The 20,654-nt window shown below is 41.8% G+C and overlaps 1 protein-coding gene across 2 annotated transcripts in view; it reads right to left on the bottom strand.

The window, feature by feature from the left end:
- NARS2 (asparaginyl-tRNA synthetase 2, mitochondrial) overlaps positions 1-20,654 on the bottom strand; it is a gene marked incomplete at both ends in the record, with an annotated part of 50,328 nt that overhangs the window by 28,259 nt on the left and 1,415 nt on the right. For both annotated transcript variants that reach the window (XM_079549348.1, XM_079549347.1), the window contains 5 exons: positions 4,431-4,531; positions 13,326-13,406; positions 16,457-16,597; positions 17,285-17,405; positions 18,353-18,462. In XM_079549348.1, coding sequence (XP_079405474.1) covers positions 4,431-4,531; positions 13,326-13,406; positions 16,457-16,597; positions 17,285-17,405; positions 18,353-18,462 — 554 coding nt within the window. The remainder of the gene's footprint in view (positions 1-4,430; positions 4,532-13,325; positions 13,407-16,456; positions 16,598-17,284; positions 17,406-18,352; positions 18,463-20,654) is intronic.

Below are 20,654 nucleotides of genomic sequence, written 5' to 3' on the forward strand. Positions count from 1 at the left end.
AACCAAGAGGATGTGCTTAAGGAGATGAGAGCAAAATCAATTATGTTTCAACTAAACCAAGTTTGATAATTAGACATTAACAGGCAGATGTCAGTGCAAAAGGCTGAGAATGTAGTTTAGGCAGAAAAATACAAGTGCTAGGGAGAGATGCTGAACTAGAGATGGTTCATTCAGATGGTTCTGTGCATGAGATCAGCAAAGACACAAATGGGAAAGAAGTCAAGAATAAACTTAGAATGGCAGAACAATTCAAGCTGGCAGGGATTTTGAGAGGTCGCAGGCCCAACCTGCTGCTCAAAGCAGGGTCAGCAAGAAGATTAGAACAGGGTTATCTGGGCTTTCTCCAGCTCTTGTCTTAGAAAATCTCTGAGGATACAAACTGCAAAAGCTCCCTCAGTAATCTTCTCTGATGCTTGACTGATCTCTTCATGAAGTTTTTCCCCTGTAAATATTCAGAAGTTCTCACTGCTACCTATGCCCATTTTCTCCTGCCCTTCTGTCACTCACCACTGCAAAGATTCTGTGACTGTCTTCTTGACAACCTCTATGCAGGTATTAGTAGGCTCCTAGAAGGTTGCACCTAAGCTTTTTGCTCATTTGTAGGAAAACATGAGATTAATAGGAGATGAGAAGCCTACTGGGGGACTGAAGAGAGGGAAGAAATAGAGCTAGGGAGGGCAAGAAAAGAGAAAACTTCTGCGATTTAGGGAAGGGATAGGCTCCAGAGTTATCTAGAAGAGCAGCTCCAGTGAAACTAATGATGCAAAAGGCAGAACAGACAGTGCCTGACATGGAATGAGAGGCCAGGACAACCAGAGCAAAACAATGATGTAAGCTATTAGCAACAAGGCTGAAAAGAGAGGAGCAGGTAGATCTTGTGGGAAGTTCAGATGGGCGAAAGGAGAAATAAATGAGTAAATAAGCCCAGTGAGCTTTACTTCTTGGCAACAGTTGGTTTTGGCTGTCTGCAGCATGACTTTGAATCATCAACTCTCACAGATCCTCCAGCCTAGTTCAAATCCCCAAAAGGGCCTTTATGCTCACAGGAGGGTTGGAGGAAATACCACAAGGACCAGTGACCTCACAGCAAACCAGTGACATTTTAAACCAGATATTGGGGCGCACACAGTCCTACAAACCTCTACCCACAGTGTTTACTGACTCATTTAGGATTTAGAAGGCTACAGAGCTGTATTACTGAATGAAGACTTTTTTTGGAGACCTCAGTCAGCCTCTAGATTTATAGCAGCTGACAGTGATTCAGACACGCTGAGCAGTCAACCTAGATGCCGTCACTGCAAATGAAATGAGAAGTTGTGCCAACTAGGCCATTGGTGTCACGCCGAGAAACAAGACGAACTCCTCTGACCTTGCTTTCAATAACAAGCACACACAGCTTAGTAGATAGTCAATAAATACAGGAACTCCTCTTTTCTCCTTTTTCTTCAGAGAAAAAGATTCAAAACTCCTAAGTCATAACTGCTCAACTGCTCTACTTCTGTCATCAGAAATAGCACTGTAAAATAGAGCCCAGGTCTCTGGACAACACAGACATCATGTCCTAACAGTGACACCCCACAGACTGCAAATGAACTCTCAGCAAGGACAGCAGAAGGCTTGGATCCAGACACATCTGGTAAGTCTTCCCATACGGCCCCTGCCCAGACTTTTCCAACCACAGCTTGCAGCCTGCTCATGAGCTCTGAAAAGCTAAAAGCAAGCTCCATGCAAACATGACTGTCTGCCCAGTTGACTTTCTGTCCCCTAGAAAACCCCATGGAAAAATTCCTCTCATACCTGTCTTGCACCACCCCTGGTTTGTAATGGATTTGTGCAGGATCTGCCTCTGCACTCCCATTTCCCACAGCAAGTCAGAGCAGGAAACAAGCCAAGATCGGATGAGGAAGGTCTGTCTCCCATATATTTCTACCTTAGTCTCACGAGATTCTCGCAGATTCTCATGGACCAGTTGTTCCTGAAAATGGTATGACTGATGCAAGTCAACACTTACTTAAGCAAAAGGGAATTACTGAAGAATAGTTCATTTTTGGGGCACAAAGAAAAATAAATTTGGTTAAAACACAACTGACAGAAAGGGTAAATTTCATTGGATCAAATCTAAAACACATAATTCTACACTGTTTTGACTGCTTTGTTTACTAAGAGGACCAGTGTATTTCCACTTTTGGGAAAAGGACTGACGTTTTCATGCTTTGAAAGCATCATGAGAACAAATTTGTTTGCCAAGCAGATTTCGTTACTACTATGCACTTAAATTATTTGATTGTGTAAGAATCCTATTCACAGACTAATATCCAACTTTCTTCACACAAGAAACCAGAAATAAAGATCTTCTCAGTATCTGAAGGGTTTCACAGCTTTAAGATGGCTAATATCCCAATTCCACAGCAAAGCATCATGTTTCTGCATCTAGAAGAGCTTGATCAAGTTTTGAAGGCTGAAGGGATGCAAAGCACTTGAGTTCTAGGCCTCAAAAACCCACTAAATAAAATAAAAATACTAAGAGTGGGTTCACAGAGCAGCTATGCCCCATTACGAATAAAAACCACTTATCTAAATTTAGACAGCACTGGATCCATTTAAATGCCTGTAAGAACAGCATGCTACTGTCAAACAAGAACACAAAGCTGTAATACAATGTACTGCATTCAGAAGAGCATTGATTTTTTTTGCCCATCTTTACAGAGCAAGGTGCACGTGAATGACAGCAATGGAAAAAATAGTTAGCAGACAGGTCCTGCATCTGCCCAATTGAGCCTTCTGCTCAATCCCAGGGCAGGCTGTGTACTATTTAAAGGGAACAGACTGATGTACGAGGGCGAGATTGTATTTCAAGTTAATCATTACAATCCATACTTTTCTTTGCACTTATTTGATTCATGGAATTACGTCTTTCAATAAAGGTCACAAGGCATGAAAGCCAATTAAGTCTGACACGTACGAGTGGATGTCATCCCATCTTCTTTCAGGGATGCAAAACTCTACAGTTAAACAAACCTCATTATCTTGCCTCAGATAATGTCTGAGATGACGCATCAGCCTTTGGCTGCCAAGTGACCTGTGCTTCTGTCACAACAGCCAGGGCACCACATGAGAGCAAGTCAAAAACATCCTGTCCATTGAGAACCTCTGGCTTGAGTATTTTAGCAGATCCCAGCTGTCTAGGTGGTCTGAGATACAGTCTCACAGACAGAATAAACAAGGCAGAAAACAGATTTCTGAAGAAATTGCTATTTTTATTTGCAGGCAAAACTTTAACAACTTCACTGCAACTATTTACATATCAGCAGTCAAATGCACTCTGCAACACTGATTAAACAGAAAGCAGCTAAACATTTATGATTTGGTTCTCAACACTGGAATGGCATGGACAACAGCTTATACTGTGACTGTCAGAAATATTCAGAGTCTACACGAAAAGGCAGGCTGTTCAACTTCTAACCATGTTTTCTAAAGCTAGGGTTTTATTCCTCTCATTTTCTGGAGACTTGCTTCTAATTAGTTACCTAACAGTAACTAATCACTTCAGAAAGAGCTCTGTATCCCCTGTAAGTGCATGTCAAACCCCCTTGGCAACTGAGAAAAAGACACAGTCCTACGTGACCTGTGATAGGCTTTGCCAGCAATTCAGCTGGCTGACAGCAACTTGGCTGAAGCACCACATCTGAGGATAACCCACATTTTAAGTGTTCAGAGAACTTTGCTTTCTGACTCCTTCAGCTTGACAAACTGTTTTAATTTACTTGGAGAATTTGGTGTAGATGAGCATAACATTCCCTCATCAAAGGCAAATGTGTCTCTGACAGATTATGACACTTTCACCCCTTGCAGTCTCAGTGAAACATTAATATTGAAAGCTTAAGGATTTTTATTTTTTTTAAATTAAAGTCAGTATTAATTATTCAACTGTGATCACTTTGGTGGCCAGACTGAACATAGCATTAAGTGTGAAAGCCATGAAACATGAGAATTGAAAACTGGCAGGGGGAAGAAACACAACAGAAAGACTGTAGACACCAATGTAGTTTGGAATGAAAAGAAAAAAAGAAGAAAGTAATGCGATTGCTCAAGTTAAAACGAATTTCTGAGACACAGTAAATGTGAAGAACAACAAACAGACATTTAAGATATTACAACTGTTGATAACAAACCTCTTGTCATTCCTACAAGGATGCATCCAGTATTCCCAATCCACACCAGATACGTAGCAACAACAAAATCTAGTTCACAGACCAGAATCAAAAGTTCAGCTTTCACCTACATACACTGACCTTTCACATCATCATCCAGGCACTGCTGCTCATTTTCTTTCTGGTGCACGTTGCAGATAGCTAATGGGTAACAATGGGGCACAACTGCCAAATGAAAGGATATCATAGATCAAACCAAAAACGTCTAGTTTTGCTCACCCTGCCATCGCTTCCAAATGGAGCTGGCCAGAAACTGTAAGGAAGGTGGGCACATTAAAGAAGTGGTTCTTTTCCACAGATTTTTTTGCCTCCTGTGATGTCTGCAAATAAAAAATCCACAGTTAGTCTATCAGTGTTTGAATAAAGATCACAGCACCCCATTTCTTTTTTTTTTTCCTCCTAACAACTTACATCACAGTCCACCCAAACACCTCTGAGAAGGAACCCAACAGTCATAGATGATGTTACCCATCTTTGCTCAGACAACTAACAGGCTCTATAAACAATTCAAACAAAAGACAGGAAAACAAAAATAACCCACATGATAAAGTACTCTCGGAGACTTCTCTTTGCAGGGCTTTGAAGCACCTGAAGTGGCTGCATAGTAAAAAGTCAAACTCTAAGCTGGAAACAACACAGCTCCCCACTTCCACTTTCAGCAATTTATGAAGATGTGGGTTGGAGGTATCACAACTAACAGAACAAGTGAACTGTTGCACATTCCACCTGCATCACCAAGAAAGTTTAGACACGTCAACACAGAGGAAAAACAAACAGTTCTTTCAGATATTTCTCAGAATGACAGGGATTGTAAATTAGATGCAGAACAATTAGTTTTATCAGTTCAGCTGCAGAGAAGCAACTCGCTGAAGTGACACAGCTTCACAGGGTTTGACCATCAGCCAAAAACTTTTCAAGGGCAGTGGAGAGTTCTTACCAACTAAAAGAATTCATGACTCTTCCCTTCTCACTCTTGCCCTCGTATGTTGGATATATACATCAGGAGCTCTGAATTCTACTAAGTAAACAACTATGTAACGTATGTATTTAAATATGGGTGAGTTGAAACAGAAATGATATTGCAGAAAAGAAGGAGATGATAAAGCAAAGTAAAGTAAAATAAAGTGACAAGAAGGACATCTGCACCATTTAAAAAGCAAGTCAGAGAATACAGGCGGTGGAAGATCAGATTTTCTAGGATCACCTCTGGGTTTTAACTCCAAGGCAGAGTAAAAGATATCATAACTAAAGGCTCTGCCCATCTAGGAACTTGGGAGAAGGTGGAGAAATGATGTACCATGTTTATAGGAAATAAAAACACACAATGAAAATTGTACAAATTGGATCGTCTGCTGAGCAGCTCCCCTATGAAGACAGGCTGAGGGAGATGGGCTTGTCCAGCCTGGAGAAGAGAAGGCTGCAGGGTGACCTCACTGCAGCCTTTCAGTACCTAAAGGGAGCCTACAAACAGGAGGGGAGTCAACTCTTTACAATGGTAGATAATAGAAGACAAGGGAAAATGGCTTTAAGTTGAAGGAGGGAAGATTTAGGCTGGATGTCAGGGGGAAGTTCTTTACAGAGAGAGTGGTGAGGTGCTGGAACAGCTGCCCAGAGAGGCTGTGGATGCCCCGTCCCTGGAGCTGTTCAAGGTAGGTTGGATGAGGCTCTGGTCTAGGATTAAATGTGTAGGTTGGTGGCCCTGCATGTGGCAGGGAGTTGGAGCTTGAAGATCTCTGAGCTCCCTTCCAAGCCATTCTGTGATTCCATGACAATTTGTTCAGCAACATTCAAAAGAGTGACAGCAGTGTATCAACCGTGTCTCTAAACAGAAAACTCTATTTTTCATTCTTTCCTACCAAGAAGAATAATGAATGGGAAGAATCTCTACTATTATGAAGGTCAATAGCATTTCTTTCAAAATTCAATTTCAAGCCTATTGAAAAAGCAGATGAGTATTTTCCATGCTGGTACACTCCTTTAACAACAGTTATAATCAGTGCTATTTCTTGTTCATAGACAAGTGATTTTTTCCCTCACTAGTAAAACAAAAACCAACAGCAAAAGAAAAGCAATGGAATATCCTCTTAAGGCTTCATTGTTTTTCAGTCTCCAGAAAAGAAGAACTACAACAACCTGGATTTGGAAACATCACAGCACAGACATTGTATAGGCACTGAAAAGCATTTCATTTCAGCTTTTGCCCATTAGTTCTGGTCTCCAGATATTTAAGTATAAAAAACTACATGTAATGGAAAATTTAGCAAGTTCAGCAATTACGAAAGAAGTCTGAAATAAATTCCATTCAAGTGAGGCATATTTTCAGGTTTTAATTTCCAGGTATGAAAGAGAAACTGAAAGACCTTTGCAATGATACCTTCATAAATCATTTAAAAATTATGCTTCACTATTTTCCTGAACACCAAGGAGGCCCAAAAACAGCAATGAGCCCTTGGAGCGAAGAAAGATGCAGGAGTACTCATGATAGATGATAATGCAGTGAGTCCAGCAAAGGTGATGAAGGAACTGGAGCATCTTTCAGATGAGGAGAGACAGAGAGCTGTGACTGCTCACCTTGGAGAACAGGTAGCTCAGGGGGAGCGCATCATTGTCCACAAATACCAGAAAGGACAGTGCAAAGAAGACAGTGCCAGGTCCTCTTGCAAGTGGTGCCCAACCACAAGAAAAGAGAAGATAAAAACACCGTGCCATTCGATCTGAAGAAGTTTTATTTTTTTTCAAACAGTGGTATGGACTAAGGAAGCTCCGGCTGCAGAGATGTTCAGAATTCAAGTGGACTCAGCCCCAGACAGCTTGTTCCACCTGGCTCTGCCTGAGCAGCAGTTGGATTATGTCTAAAGGTAACAATTCTGTCATTTATTATTTACTTTTTTTTTTTTTTTTTTTTTTTTTTTTTTAAAACAAAAAACAGTAAGATAAATGAGATCACAGCAGCATCTTCTGTATCTCAACATCATCCCTAAGCTTTAGAGGAGTCAGTGGTTCAGGAAAATGAAAGAAACTCTGAAGATAATTTGAGGCTTTGTTGATCTATGTTCACTTCAAAATGAATACTTTCTTCTGAGATAAATTTGAAATACTTTTTTTCAAAGAGTAGATCCTAGAATTTTAAGCTAAGTGCTACCAGCTCAACAAAGCGCACTACTGCCTCTAGCCACCCTGCTCCTCAGCTTGCTTTGTCATGGGGAGGTTGCTCAGCTCAGGCTTGTCTGCCAGCCTTTGATATTCTACAACATGCCATTTTTCTCAATGAGTTGGAAGATGTTGCTTTTTTGTTCTTAAAAAGCTTCGCTGCTCATCACAAAGATTAAAAAGAAAAAAAAGAGACTGTCAAAGGCCTCAGATCATAGAGCAGTTTTATCTCTTTACATCATCAAGCTAAAGAAAAGAGCAAGCCTGCCTTGATACACAAAGATCAATGGAAGTAAGACAACTTGTTGCTGCAACCCCAGGACGGCTTCCTTTGTTTCATAGGTTTTGTAGTTCTAAAAAAGAAAACAAGGATGCAGAAGCAGGCCCCTATTGTTTTCTTCAAATAAATCCAGTGTATTTATTCAAAAACAATATGGATATTAATAAACATTCAAGCATCCACATACCACAGACCCAGAGCCATGCCCATAGAACCAGAGAGAAGAGCCATGTACCACCCCAGCTCATCCTACTGGAAGTTTAGTTCACTAACATTCCTTATCCCACCAGTGAAAAATCCCACCTAATCCTGTGGGATGCAACTTCTAAACAATGAGAAAAAGACAGACTAGAAGCAGGAAAAGAACAGAAGAAATCAGCCATGAAATCTCAATACTTCCCCCAAAGCCACAAACAGGATACAGCTGCCTCCAGGAGCTGGGCCCTGGTTTATTTTTGATGACTTTGTGTCATTTTTCATTCTTCATATCAGATGTAATTACAGTGAGGCAAAGGGAAAACAGACACAACAGCAAGTGACTGAAGGAAAACTGAGACACTACAGCTAAACTAGATCTATACAAACCAGCTTGGTACATCCTTCAGGTCCTGAGATGTAAGTGTGCACTGCAAGAAGCTGCTAGGCTATTTCCAACAAAAGTTGGAGAGTGAATATGGCAACTTAAATACAATTTTAGTCCCCATTCCCAAGTGTTCACTTTCCCCCACTTTGAAGCACAATCTTGACAAATGGGTGCTGTGAATTTGGAAAAAAAGAAATAAAAAAAATCACCAAATCAATCCACTTGCTGTCTGGAGAAGATGACTCCCTTCTCCTTTGGAAAAGGGCAGAAGGGACACCTTCAGCAAGGTGTCCTGTAATTAACAACTTCCCATTTCACACATGCAAATATTGACAAACCCACCAGAAGTGGTTCCTCCACTCTATACATACAAGAACAGGCTAAGGCCAACGTTCTGAAGCATTTATGGCCCAGATTTATGCTCAGCCTGCTTCTGTATAATAAATAACCCCATTCACAGTGTCATCTCTTTGCAGATACAGAGCAAGGTTGCTTTTTCATGTTCATGATGAGGAAAATGAAGCTACAACCTTGTGCTTTTATTTCAATTAGATGGCTTTATTTCCCACTTCCCCTCAAAAAAAAAAAAAAACAAAAAAAAAAACAACACAAAACCAAACCTACCTGTTACAAGTCAGGGAGGGGAAATAATGTGTTTGCTTTAAAGTTCTCTCCATTTCCTAATCAAAAACTCCTCTACTTACAGTGAAGAGAGAGGGAGGGGGAGTTTGTATGAAACATCTTGGTGTTTCAGAGTAAATGCACTATAAACATGCTAGGATTTGACATCAACATCAAAGGCTTTTTATTTTCATTCTAAGTACGAGAACAACTGGATTTAGTACCTGTTTTGTTCTCCTTCTCAAATGTCTAACGATTTAATTTAAAATTATTCACTTTGATGTCAGTCTTGTATTAACTTCTACTTGAGGCAATTTGCTTTAGGAGAGTATAAACCGTTTGATTCTTCTACTCTACATAAGCATGAGGGGATAGGAGATGACTTTAAAGCTCATAGAAATCACTGCTCTAGCTCTAGAGCAGGCCCAGAACAGCACACTGCTGAAGCTTCACAGTAACACAACTTCAATCCAGCCTACCCTCTGTGATGCCCTATTACAAACATGTGTGGGTAAACTGCAGAATTTTTAACTTCAAGGAAGTCCTCCTTTCAATTCCAGCCCTAATTCTGCTATGGCCCAGTGGGAGTCCAGCATCAGCTATTTCTACTGCAAGAAACATCTCACACAAACTGCACTGGAATTACAGACAGTGAAGAGCCAGGTAAAGAAAAACATAAACCAGGAGAGCCAGGGAAGATGACAGCAAGCTCTCCCTCAGCTCAGTTCCAGCTTATGCTGAGCCGTGCTGAGCAGCTCTCTTGAAGTCCCAGGCTCCCAGGTACTGGCTGCCTCCCAGACTGTGACACATCTCTGAAGGGGAAACACCTGACGGATGCTAATCCTGTTGCATTTAACTGTGCTTCTCTTCCCAGCAGATCCCAGCCTTTCTTGGTGCTGACAGGGTTATTTTTCAGAAGTACTGAAAGTACGGTAGGAGTAAATTTCAGTAGCAGACACACATTTCTGGTTCCACAGGACACGCAGCCATGAACTTCACTCTTCAGGGATCCAGAGTTACTTCTTCTCTATGAGCAAGTGGTAAGAAAACCAAACACTATACTCTCTCTGGATACATTTTGGAGAAGAACAATACTTGGATGGTTCTCAAGTTTAGGAGTAAAATAAATATTCCTTCATTTAATGAATTAGTCTGATCAGTCAAGCACTGATGTCAACTGCAATGAGGTATGTGTGTGGGAAGAGATAAATCTGATACAGAGAACATACTACCTCCACTGAAGCCACTATGTAGACTGCACCTCTTCTCAGTAGAACATTGTTCCAGAAAAGAGTAAGTCTGCAGGCAACACCATACACAGGTGAGATACACTTCAAAGAGCTGTGGATGCCAATTGAACTGTCATGCTAAGTGACTGCAAAAGCTCTTTTAACAGGCTGAGTGGTAAGGAATATGGCTGCCCAGGGTTTTATCGGAGCAGTCCATGTCAGGAAAGCTCTTGCAGAGGGGAGAGGAGACTGCAACTTCCCCACAGCAGCTGAGGACAGTCAAACAAGGCAACTTTCCAGAGAGCAAAGTCAAAAAGACAGAAAGAGACCCAGAACGTACAGAGTCTTCAACATTGCAGACAGAGTGGGAGGCTGCTGAAAATAGCAGGGAACAGACACGCAGCTGGGTCACAACGACAAAAGGCAGGCAGATTTCCTAGGGAGCAGCCCCAGAAGTAGACTGGGTCAAGTTTATTGAGATATACAAAGCTTTTAAAGGATTTTAGACTTCAGTAGAAAAGAAAAAAAAAAGACAAGGAAAGGATCTCCCCTAAGGTTCTCAAAGAAATTATTCTGTGATTAAATTAAAAATAAAAAGGGCTGTCTCACCTTGTTAATCCTAACTCTCCCCAGTTGGAGGATTACCTTGTCCTACTTTGCATTTCACTAAAACACAGCTCTCAATATTCAAAGCTCTTCTGGACTTCTCAGTAAGTTTCCTTCAAGGAAGATGGCACAGCCAAGAGGCTTCCTGCCTTCAGGGTTCCAAAGAAAGATGACACTACCAAAGGTGCAGAAATCTGCAGGTTGGTGTTGTTGATGTTCTCTGTGCAGGTTAAGATTTGCCTAGCTGTTTTCAAACTTCCAGCAGTTTCTCCTCAATTTGTTTTCTTTGAGCTGCAGAAAAAAAACCTCAAATACAAAGGATTTCTCTGAAGTTCTTACCATTTTCTGACTTATTTTTTAAGATTTCCTCTGTTTACCACTCTCTTTTCAATTTTACAGTACTTCATTTTAAAAATATTTTCTTGAATTGACTTGCCCAGCAGAGGTGAAAGGGATTCCCCCTCACTTTAAATCCTAGTATGAGAACATCCCAACCAAAACTACGTAGACTAATCAGTTCACTCAAAACCAAACAAAGATGATGAGGAAGCCAAATATATAAACAAACATGAATCTTGCAGGATTAAGAGGTCTAGGAATCAAAGATCATATGCCTTCAAAAAGCTTTTCCTTTCTAACTCAGAATAATGCTTTCCCATCTCTCCAAGTCTCATGTGAAAATAGACTCTTCCTTTCTTCACTTTCCACCATCTCTAAAGAACACAGCAGTCTGAACAGTGGTCAGACATCAGTTAGAGGATTAAAACTACTGTGGTCTTAAAGGCTACTCAAAGCTTTCAGCTTATTTCAACCAAAGCAGCATAACTAAACTGGTGATACTACCCATCTGCTCGATGGAATTAATTAAAAAGAAGTGCAAAAAAGCCAGCCTTGTCTGCTTGCAGACCGTCAGCACAGGTACATTTTACTACTACTAATTCAGGAGCGATAGGACATCAATTTATGTTCTGTTCACAACTGGAGGACTGGTCTTACAATCTTATGTCCATGATTTACATGCTCCCGAGATTTCCACTGCCAAGGAACAGTCTTGCTTTTCCTGCAGAGTGCAGCAGTCACAGCAGTACAGCCAGTTGTCTTGGACCTCTGCTAGCCAAGACCAACTTTGAGCAGAGCTCTGCAGAAAGGAAACCAAGCCCTAACTAAATTAGGCAAAATGATAAAACAGTGCTCAAAGAAGAAATAAATCAGGGAAAACTTCTCTGAAGGCTCTTCTTTGTGTGGCAGACCACTCAATGGTATATTACTCAGTACTTACTCCATTCCTTTCAAGCCCAGTTTCCCCAGGACTGGTACTATTTCACACCTGAGCAGTCATGCTAGAGAGAGATTAGCAGTTTTTATCTTGAACTGTTTGTTAAGATCCAGTTGATACAAGTTTCAGATTCATATTTTACCACCTCAACCTACATTTTGCATGAGTGCTTCTGCTACTACCAGCCACCTACGCTCCAGTCCTGCTTTCAAGTGGATACAATTTGTACCAAAGACGTAATATACTGTACAGCTGCACACTGTATAATGTTCTCATCATTAAGTGTCACTTGTTTTCACATCTTAATTTGCATGCAACAGCCTGGAGGAAACCTCTGGTAGCGTTAAGGGATCTCAATTAAACAGTAACAACTTAGTTTAGCTAATCAACTCTATTGTCACAGCAAACAAAAAGCTGAGGCACACATATGGAAGGGAATCACTAGAAGCACAGGTTAGACAGTGACATCCTGGAGAATGAGTAGATGGAGGCTGTTTGCCATGAGGCTGTGCAGAGAGTGGAAGACGTGATCCTGCAGCAAGCAACTGCTACCTCAACAGTTTTACTTTTGCTTACAGATGATTCACCAGCAAGGCTGGAGTCAATGAGCATAAGTGGCAATGGATGTAATTGTTTGAGATAGAAAAGTACATTTCAAATACAGAAGTATAAAAAGCAGATGGAACCTCCTGTGATTCATGAACGTGGGGGGGGGGTTGGAATCATGAGGAATCTGTAGTGTTTATAGCTGTATACAAGTTTCACAGGCACTTTTGACCCAAGATGTCAAGTACTTAAGAAAATGACAGATTGTGGCAGAAGTCTGGTGGACAAACAGAGAGACTTAGCAATATCAGGAGACAAGGCAATTTCAGTAGGAAGAATTCCAATACGCAATAAGAGTAATTTGTAGGGAGGAATATATGTGTGAAAAGCAGTTTGGGATATTGCTGACATTCTTTTAAGGAGCAATCTCACGGTTGCAAAGAAGAATCAAGGTGAATTATATTCCTAATTTCAGAGCTAACAAATATTTTTGTATATCAGGCTGTCCTGAACGTTCCATTATGTCTCTATCATGTCTTCCTGCTCACTAATCTACCTCAGGGCACCAAGGATAAAGTAACTCCTCAGTACAAAAAGTACTGATTAACGCACTAAACAGGACTTTAAAAGCAATCCAACTGTTTAATTCTGACCCAGTTATTCGTTGAAGGACTGCTATATTAAAAAAAAAATAATAATAATCACAGCAGAATATAAAGTAAAGGTGTTATGCAAACACTCCACCTAACCTTCAATGATCCCAATATTGCTCTGCAAGTAAAATAAATAAATAGATCAAGAAACTCTACCCATTCCAACTTACCCCAATTTGAAAGAGTTCCCCAGCACCTTCACAGTCGTTTGATGTAATTATGGGAGTATGAATATGCACATAGCCATTATCCTGGAACAGATAGAACATGCAAAGTTAACTAACTGAAGATATCAAGTATCAACTTTAAAGATGATCTCAACCAGAACAAATCATGACTCCGCTATCAGACCCCAACCAGGACAGTATGTGCAGCCTTTTAGGCAACTTCTGCCTCTCATGGACAAAAAACAAGAGGACTACAAATCCAAGCATGCTACTTGTGCTTTACACCCATATTTCCTAAAGATTTATGCAACTACTACATGATTTGCAACTGCTCATCTCCACAACACTCCCTCTAAATTGGAAAGACATGGATCTGATGGATGGACCACTTACTGGATAAGGAAAGGGTGGATGGCCACAAAGAGCTGTGGTCAATGGCTCGATTCCCAGATAGAGATCAGTGATAAGAGGCATTCCCAGGGGTCATTACTGGGACCTGGAGCTGTTTAACATCTTTGTCACTGGGACTGATTGCACCCTCAGAAAGTTTGCACCTCAGAAAGTGACACCAAGCTGAGCGTTGCAGTCAACACATTGGAGGAAGGGATGCTATCCAAAGAGACCCAGACAGGCTTAAAAGGTGGGTCTGTCTGAACCCTGAAACTGAAAAAGGCCAAATGCAAGGTCCTGCACTTTGGTTGAGGCAAGTCCAAGCACAAATACAACCTGGGCAGAGAACGTATTGAGAGCAATCCTGCGAAGAAGGACTTAGGGGTGCTGGCTGATGAGAAGTTCAAAATGAGCTGTCAAAGTGTGATTGTGGCTCAGAAAGCCAACTGTGTCCTTGTCTGCATCAAGATCAGGGTGGCAGCAAGTCAAGCAAGGCGATTGTCCCCCTCTACCTTACTCCTGTGAGGCCACACCTGCAGTACTGCATACAGCTCTAGGGCCTCCAATACAAGAAGGACTTGTTTTCTCTTGCATCACTGTAATGCCCAGTAAAAGGGAATCCTTCTAAAAATGAGGGTGTGCCAGCATTACCACGATACAGGCAATGATGAAGCATAACCCATTATCTTACTTACACGAAACACTAAAAACCACCAAACAAATAAAGAGTGCTCATAAAAGCTAAGAATCACAGATTTTGCCAGGGTAATACAATTCAATTCACACCACAAGTTCTGACTCTTATCATCAGCTAGTTAAATGACTAGGAAAACAGGAATAGGACTTACTGTTCAAACTGAGAATCAAACTAAAATGAATTAGGACCGAAGAACTTATATGGACATGCAGTGTATTTTGTAGAAGTAATCTATCACAACCAAGAGAGAGCAAAGTCCCCACAGTCAGCTCCAAGCTACCTTGGTTACAGGTGCAAAGACCTTAGCTTGCCCAGGTGCTCCTCACAGAGATCCACTTACTGGTTTTCAAACATCTTTCTGTGCACAACTATTTGCTTTGCCTGGGAAGGAACTTTTAGCCTATCAATACAAAGTGCAGCTCTCTCCTGTATCCCCATGCATATTCTGGAGACCTGCTGGTCATGGGTCCTCTCACTGCCCCTTAAGACTTCAGAATACCCCCCCTTTTTTCTTCTTTTTCTTTTTTACAGCAACTGTTTATACCACATGAGAGATGATACATGTTTCAAACTCCTTTCCAAAGCACCTAAGGGAACTTCTGCGTGACCTGCAAAGGTCAGAAATCCTCCCTACAGCCCTGCAGAGCAAAAAGGCTGTGGCTGTACTTCCCAGCAATCATACAACCTGACAACATCGAGTTTGAAACTGCAGCATTTTTGGGACAACGTAGGTGGCAATTTAAAGGGAATGCTTTCCTTCCATCAGAATTGAAAAAAGCTACAGCCATCCTTGGTGCTAGGAGTCGTGACACCAGCATTTGCAAATAGCACTACTCCTCATCTTCTCCTCATCTCTTAACTTTACTGTAGCTGCTGATGATAAAATACTTCACATTTTGCAATAATTCTGAGCAGTTTAAACAGAAATACATCAGCCTGAGCTGGGATTAAGTTGGAGAAGTAAAGTCTTTATCAGAATATGATGCTTTTTGGTACTAGCTGGCTTCCTTGCAGGTTTGAAATGACAAAGTTTTGTAGGTATTGCCATCTAGTGGCTCAAAACCAGCAGAGACCAATTCCCAGCAAAGTCATGCTCTGTGTTATGAGTAGGCACAATGCTGAAACTAACAGCAGCTTTAACTGACACGATATAACTATTAAGCTCTTAAAACACAATCTTTAAAATACCACACAATTTCATACAGACAAGTCTCTGAGTGAGCAAGCACGCTTTCTTCGTCACTACAAGCAGAAAGTAAGCGCACACTCTGGACCAGAAATTCAACCTCAACAATTCCAATCTGTTCTTTCAGACTTTCTATAATAATAGGAATGTTGTGCATATGATTCTACACCAGCTAAAGCCAGTTTATTTCAACTGAAACATAAAGAATTGCTGTAAAAGAAAGAGCTCCAGTTTGCTAGAGGACTTGCTTTCTGACTTTACGTATTCACATGGTCTCTGTACAGCATCTGGAATTAGAGTTAATTCACTGCCTACACCCTGCCCACAGCTTGAGGATGGGGACATTTTCATTAAATATAGGTATTTACACTCCATCAGTTTGAAAAGCATTAAAACAGAAGCATCTTAATCTCAGCTAACAGTATCCACACAGACTTGCATAGAGAGATAAAAAGAATTGACAGCAATAACATGAAGATTTGAGTCTGTTTGTCTGTTGCTTTCCAGTATCACAGATATTTCCACGTAGGAGGAGGCTACTGCCCAAGGTCACTGCTGAGAGTGAGTTAAATAATTCCTTATTATGCTGTGTTTTACAGACCACACACAGTTGCAGGCAATTATACTGCAACTAAGCAAAAGGGATAAAAATAACAGGAAAACAGGTGGAAAGACACTGAAAAGACCACCAATGTGCAAACCTCACCATCAGCAACACCCTGGTCAAGGTCTCAGTCTGGCCAGACCTGAAAAAACACCTCCATGCAGTGAACACATGATGGCCCTTTCCTTTTAACAAGTTCCTGTGAGGCCTAGCCCAGGTAGTGGTCTACATATAAAGCTCAGGACAGTGAGGACTACCTGGAAGAATGAGTGGATTGCTGCCGTGGCTTCACTGCGGATTCTCAGGAGGGCTCCAAGTGCATTGCTTCTGCAGCGCAAGTGTGGGAACTGTCGGACATACTCCAGTGGGTGCCTCTCCTTTATTTTGAAGGGGAATGACTAAAAGCAACAAGCCAAGAAACACAAGACGATCAGAATATGGAGTCAGTACATCTTTATTGCCATGCATGGAATAGCAATCTCCGCATTCTAAAACTCAATCACCATTACAGAGCATTTTTTCCTCATCTTCTCTAATATTTTGTGGATGTACATTTTATTTTTTAAATTTTTCTACGCCATGAACAGAAGAAAAGTAGCAGCACTCTGAAATGCTTCATCTTTTGGAAGTTGAGCCCCTTGAAAGTCAACTGTTCAACTCACTGCTGCAATAGTGAGCTGTTCCCAAACATGCTTGCAGCAGATTCTTCTGCCTTCACAATCTGGAGCAGTTAGCCAGATTCATTGCTTCCCTGATTCTTGGCTAGAGTTACCAGGTAAACCACGTAGCCCAGAAAACTGCTTCAGGGTGGGACAAATGCACTCATTCAGCTGCCAACATTTGCACCTGTTTCCACACAGGAACAGCACTGCCCCAGAGGAGAGCATTCAAGGCATTCCTATCAATTTTTTTCCTCAAATGATGCACCCTACATACACTGCAGCCAAATCAAAGTCTGCAGGCATACTGAGTTGGAAAACAAACAAACAGCACAGTTTGAAGCACACTCTACTGGACAGTTGGGCATTTTGGCTTTCATTCCCAAAGTGCTCCTACCAGTTGGACCCCCTGCTGCAGTGACATACCAAAGTATCACAAGGTCCCACCACATGAATGGCTTCAGCTTGCAGCTCCACATCTTGCATCTTGTGAGGGCTTTTGACCAGTTTCCCTTGCACTTCCACTGCACTTCCAAAAGTCAGGTCTCTATGAAAACAGAAGCAACAACAATTCATCAGCTGTTAATACAAAGGCAATAACAATTTAACAGCAAGTTAGATTTGGTTTTGATTAGATATTAGGAGGAAGTTTTTCACACAGAGGGTGGTGACACACTGAAACAGGTTGCTCAAGGAGGTTGTGGATGCCCCAACCCTGGAGGCATTCAAGGCCAGGCTGGATGTGCCTCTGGGCAGCCTAAGTCTGATAGTTGGCGACCCTGCACATAGCAGGGGGGTTGAAACTAGATGATCTTTGAGGTTCTTTTCAACCCAGGCTGTTCTATGATTCTATGAAATGAGAATAAATTCACACTAGAACAATTTAGGACACTGGAGTGTTGGACAAGAGAGAGGAACATGGGTTTTTATAAGAACACATTGATGTGGACAAATGAAGCTTGTAACAAAAATAAAACACATCAAGTAATGCACAGAAGGTTCCTGGACTGTCATGAAACCCCCAAAGTACAACTGACAGTAACAAAATGAAGCTGAAAATCAAGTGCATTATTCTATTATCATCTGACAACAGAACAGGCATGCCCATCTAGGAAGTATGCCTACCCAGCCATCTCTCAATCAGCACAGTAAGAACAACAGTGGTCATCAAAAACCTGGAGAACAGTCATCCTCAAAAACAGAGTGCAATTTCCAAGCAGGTCCAACAGTAGTCCAGAACACCCTCACTACTACAGCTACCAAGAAAGTGAGATCCAAATTAATCTGACAGGACAAGCAGCTGAACCCCAAAGCCACTGCTCTATCTGAAAAAACACAACCAGGGACCTCAAACTGCAGCTGTTTCTTTCCTATGATCAGGTGCCAGCTGCTGGAGGCTCCTCCAGCACTGTGGCCCAAGAAAGGAGGTCTCAGGAGACCCCTCTGAGCATTGATCAACACACATATTTCCCCAGGTATCGCAAACTGACTCACCTACACTCCAGACTGGGATCAGCAACCACCTGGAGGCTTTCCAGAGAGCTCCCATCATTTACATGCAGGAACAAAACCTCCTTCTGGGATCGGACGGAGCGAACCCAGCCCTACAGGTAAAAGAAAAAGAAATTTGTTATTTCTTGTCATCAGTTCCATATAATCATGTTTCTTTTTGTTGTTTTCTTCCCCTCCCCCGAAGAGCTGGACACGCCACAGCAGGCCTATTTCAGCTTTTCACTGAAATCAAAGGAAATATTTCTCTATGAGGAAGTTGGAAAAAAAACAACAACAACCCAACAATGTCATTTTTTTCTATTCACTTCAAAGCAAATAGGAACAAAACCTTAGGCAGAGACATCAGCTCTCCCCAGGAGTAAAGCAAGCATAACTAAGATCTACCTGCATCTCTGTGCAGCTTAGAATAACGAAACTGGCAGAGTGCTTTGAAGATGAAAAGCATTTTAGCAACGTACACATTTCTATTAGTTATTTCCCTCATGAGCATCTTTATTGCAGCTGTGCAGGAATGCACAGTGCTTTAAGTGAAAATACTCCAGGCTATTTTGACAAAGTTAGTACCAATCTTTGTTGCAGCAGCGCCTGTATTTAGGTTCCAATTGGAAATGGTTCACTAGTTGTTTTTGATTATATGCCCAAAGCCACTGGACTACTGAAATAATGACACTACAGCCAATTCATGCAACGTAAAAATGAAAATTAAAACTCTGACACTTCTTCACGTTTCTCTTTATGCCTTAAAAATCAATATTGCCATGCTGTCCCCATTGAAAAAAAAAAAAAAAAAAAAAAAAAAAAGCAAAAAAACATTCTTAGCCATTTTGAACCAAAGAATTAAGTCAGTGGTTCAGCGAGAGATGAATAGAGGTTGTGGGAATGAGGATTGTTCCACCTGGAGAAGGCTCCAGGGGGATCTTTCTGTGGCCTTCCAATATATAAAAGGGGCTCATAAGAAAGAGTGACAGGACAAGGGGCAACCAGATGTAGACTGAAAGAAGAGAGATTTAGATTGGGTATAAGGAAGAAATTCTGACTGCCCCATCCCTGGGAGTGTCCAAGGACAGGCTGGATGGGGCTGTGGGTAGCTTGATCTGGTGGAAGGAATCCTGTCTGTAGCAGAGGCCAGGAACAGATGGGCTGAAGGCCCCTTCCAGCCCAAATCAGTCTGCAATTCTATGATGCATTTTAGGAAATGAAATATGAAATAAAATAACCTAAAATGTACCAAGACACCAAGCAAAACACAACTAAATGCAACGTTCTGCACTTAGGCAGGAGGAATCCCAGGCATGTATCCAGACTGGAAGTAGCAATCGTTGAGAACAGCCTTGCAGAGAAGGACCTGGGGGTCCTGATGGATGAAAAAACAGAACGTGAGCCAGCAGTGAGCTCTTGCAGCTCGGAAAGCAAATGGTATCCTGGGCTCCATCAAAGAGGGGTGGCCAGCAGGGACAGGGAGGTGATTGTCCCTCACTACTCTGCCCTTGTGAGGCACCACCTGGAACACTGTGTCCAGGTCTGGGGCCCCCAGTACAAGAAGGACAGGGAGCTGTTGGAGAGGGTCCAGAGGAGAGCCACAAAGATGATCAGAAGGCTGGAGCACCTCTTATACAAAGACAGGCTAGGGGAACTGGGCTTGAAGAAGGCTGTGGAGTGACCTCATTGCAGTCTTTCAGTACCTAAAGGGAGCCTACAAACAGGAGGGGAATCAGCACTTAGAAAGGGTAGATAACAGCAGAACAAGGGGAAATGGTTTTAAGTTGAAGGAAAGAAGATTTAGGTTGGATGCCAGGGAGAAGTTCTTTACTATGAGAGTGGTGAGGTGCTGGAACAGCTGCCCAGAGAGGTTGTGGATGCCCTGTCCCTGGAGGTGTTCAAGGCCAGACTGCATGGGATCCTGGGCAGCCTGGCCTAGGATTAAACGTGTAGGTTGGTGGCCCTGCATGTGGCAGGGGGTTGGAGCTTCATGATCCTTGAGGTTCCTTCTGACCCAGGCCATTCTGTGATTCTACGATATGCAAGGCATCCAAAATGCAACTCCCCTAGCAGCTCCTCACCTCACCAGAGCTAAGACAAAGCTGCTCTTATAACAAAACCTGTCCACTGGGAAGTTTCCAGCTCACATTATGATAATTCTGCAGAACCCTCAAATCTCCTGCACAGGAAACACCTGCCAAAGTGTGCAGGGCAGGTGCATATAAGAAACGTGAAAGAAGTTTATGCCATAAAACTAAGGATTACTAAAAATTCAGCCTTTCTTTCAGCCTCGCAAATTCAGATA

The sequence above is a fragment of the Tetrao urogallus genome, assembly GCF_951394365.1.
Source record: "Tetrao urogallus genome assembly, chromosome: 1".
NCBI lineage: Eukaryota > Metazoa > Chordata > Aves > Galliformes > Phasianidae > Tetrao > Tetrao urogallus.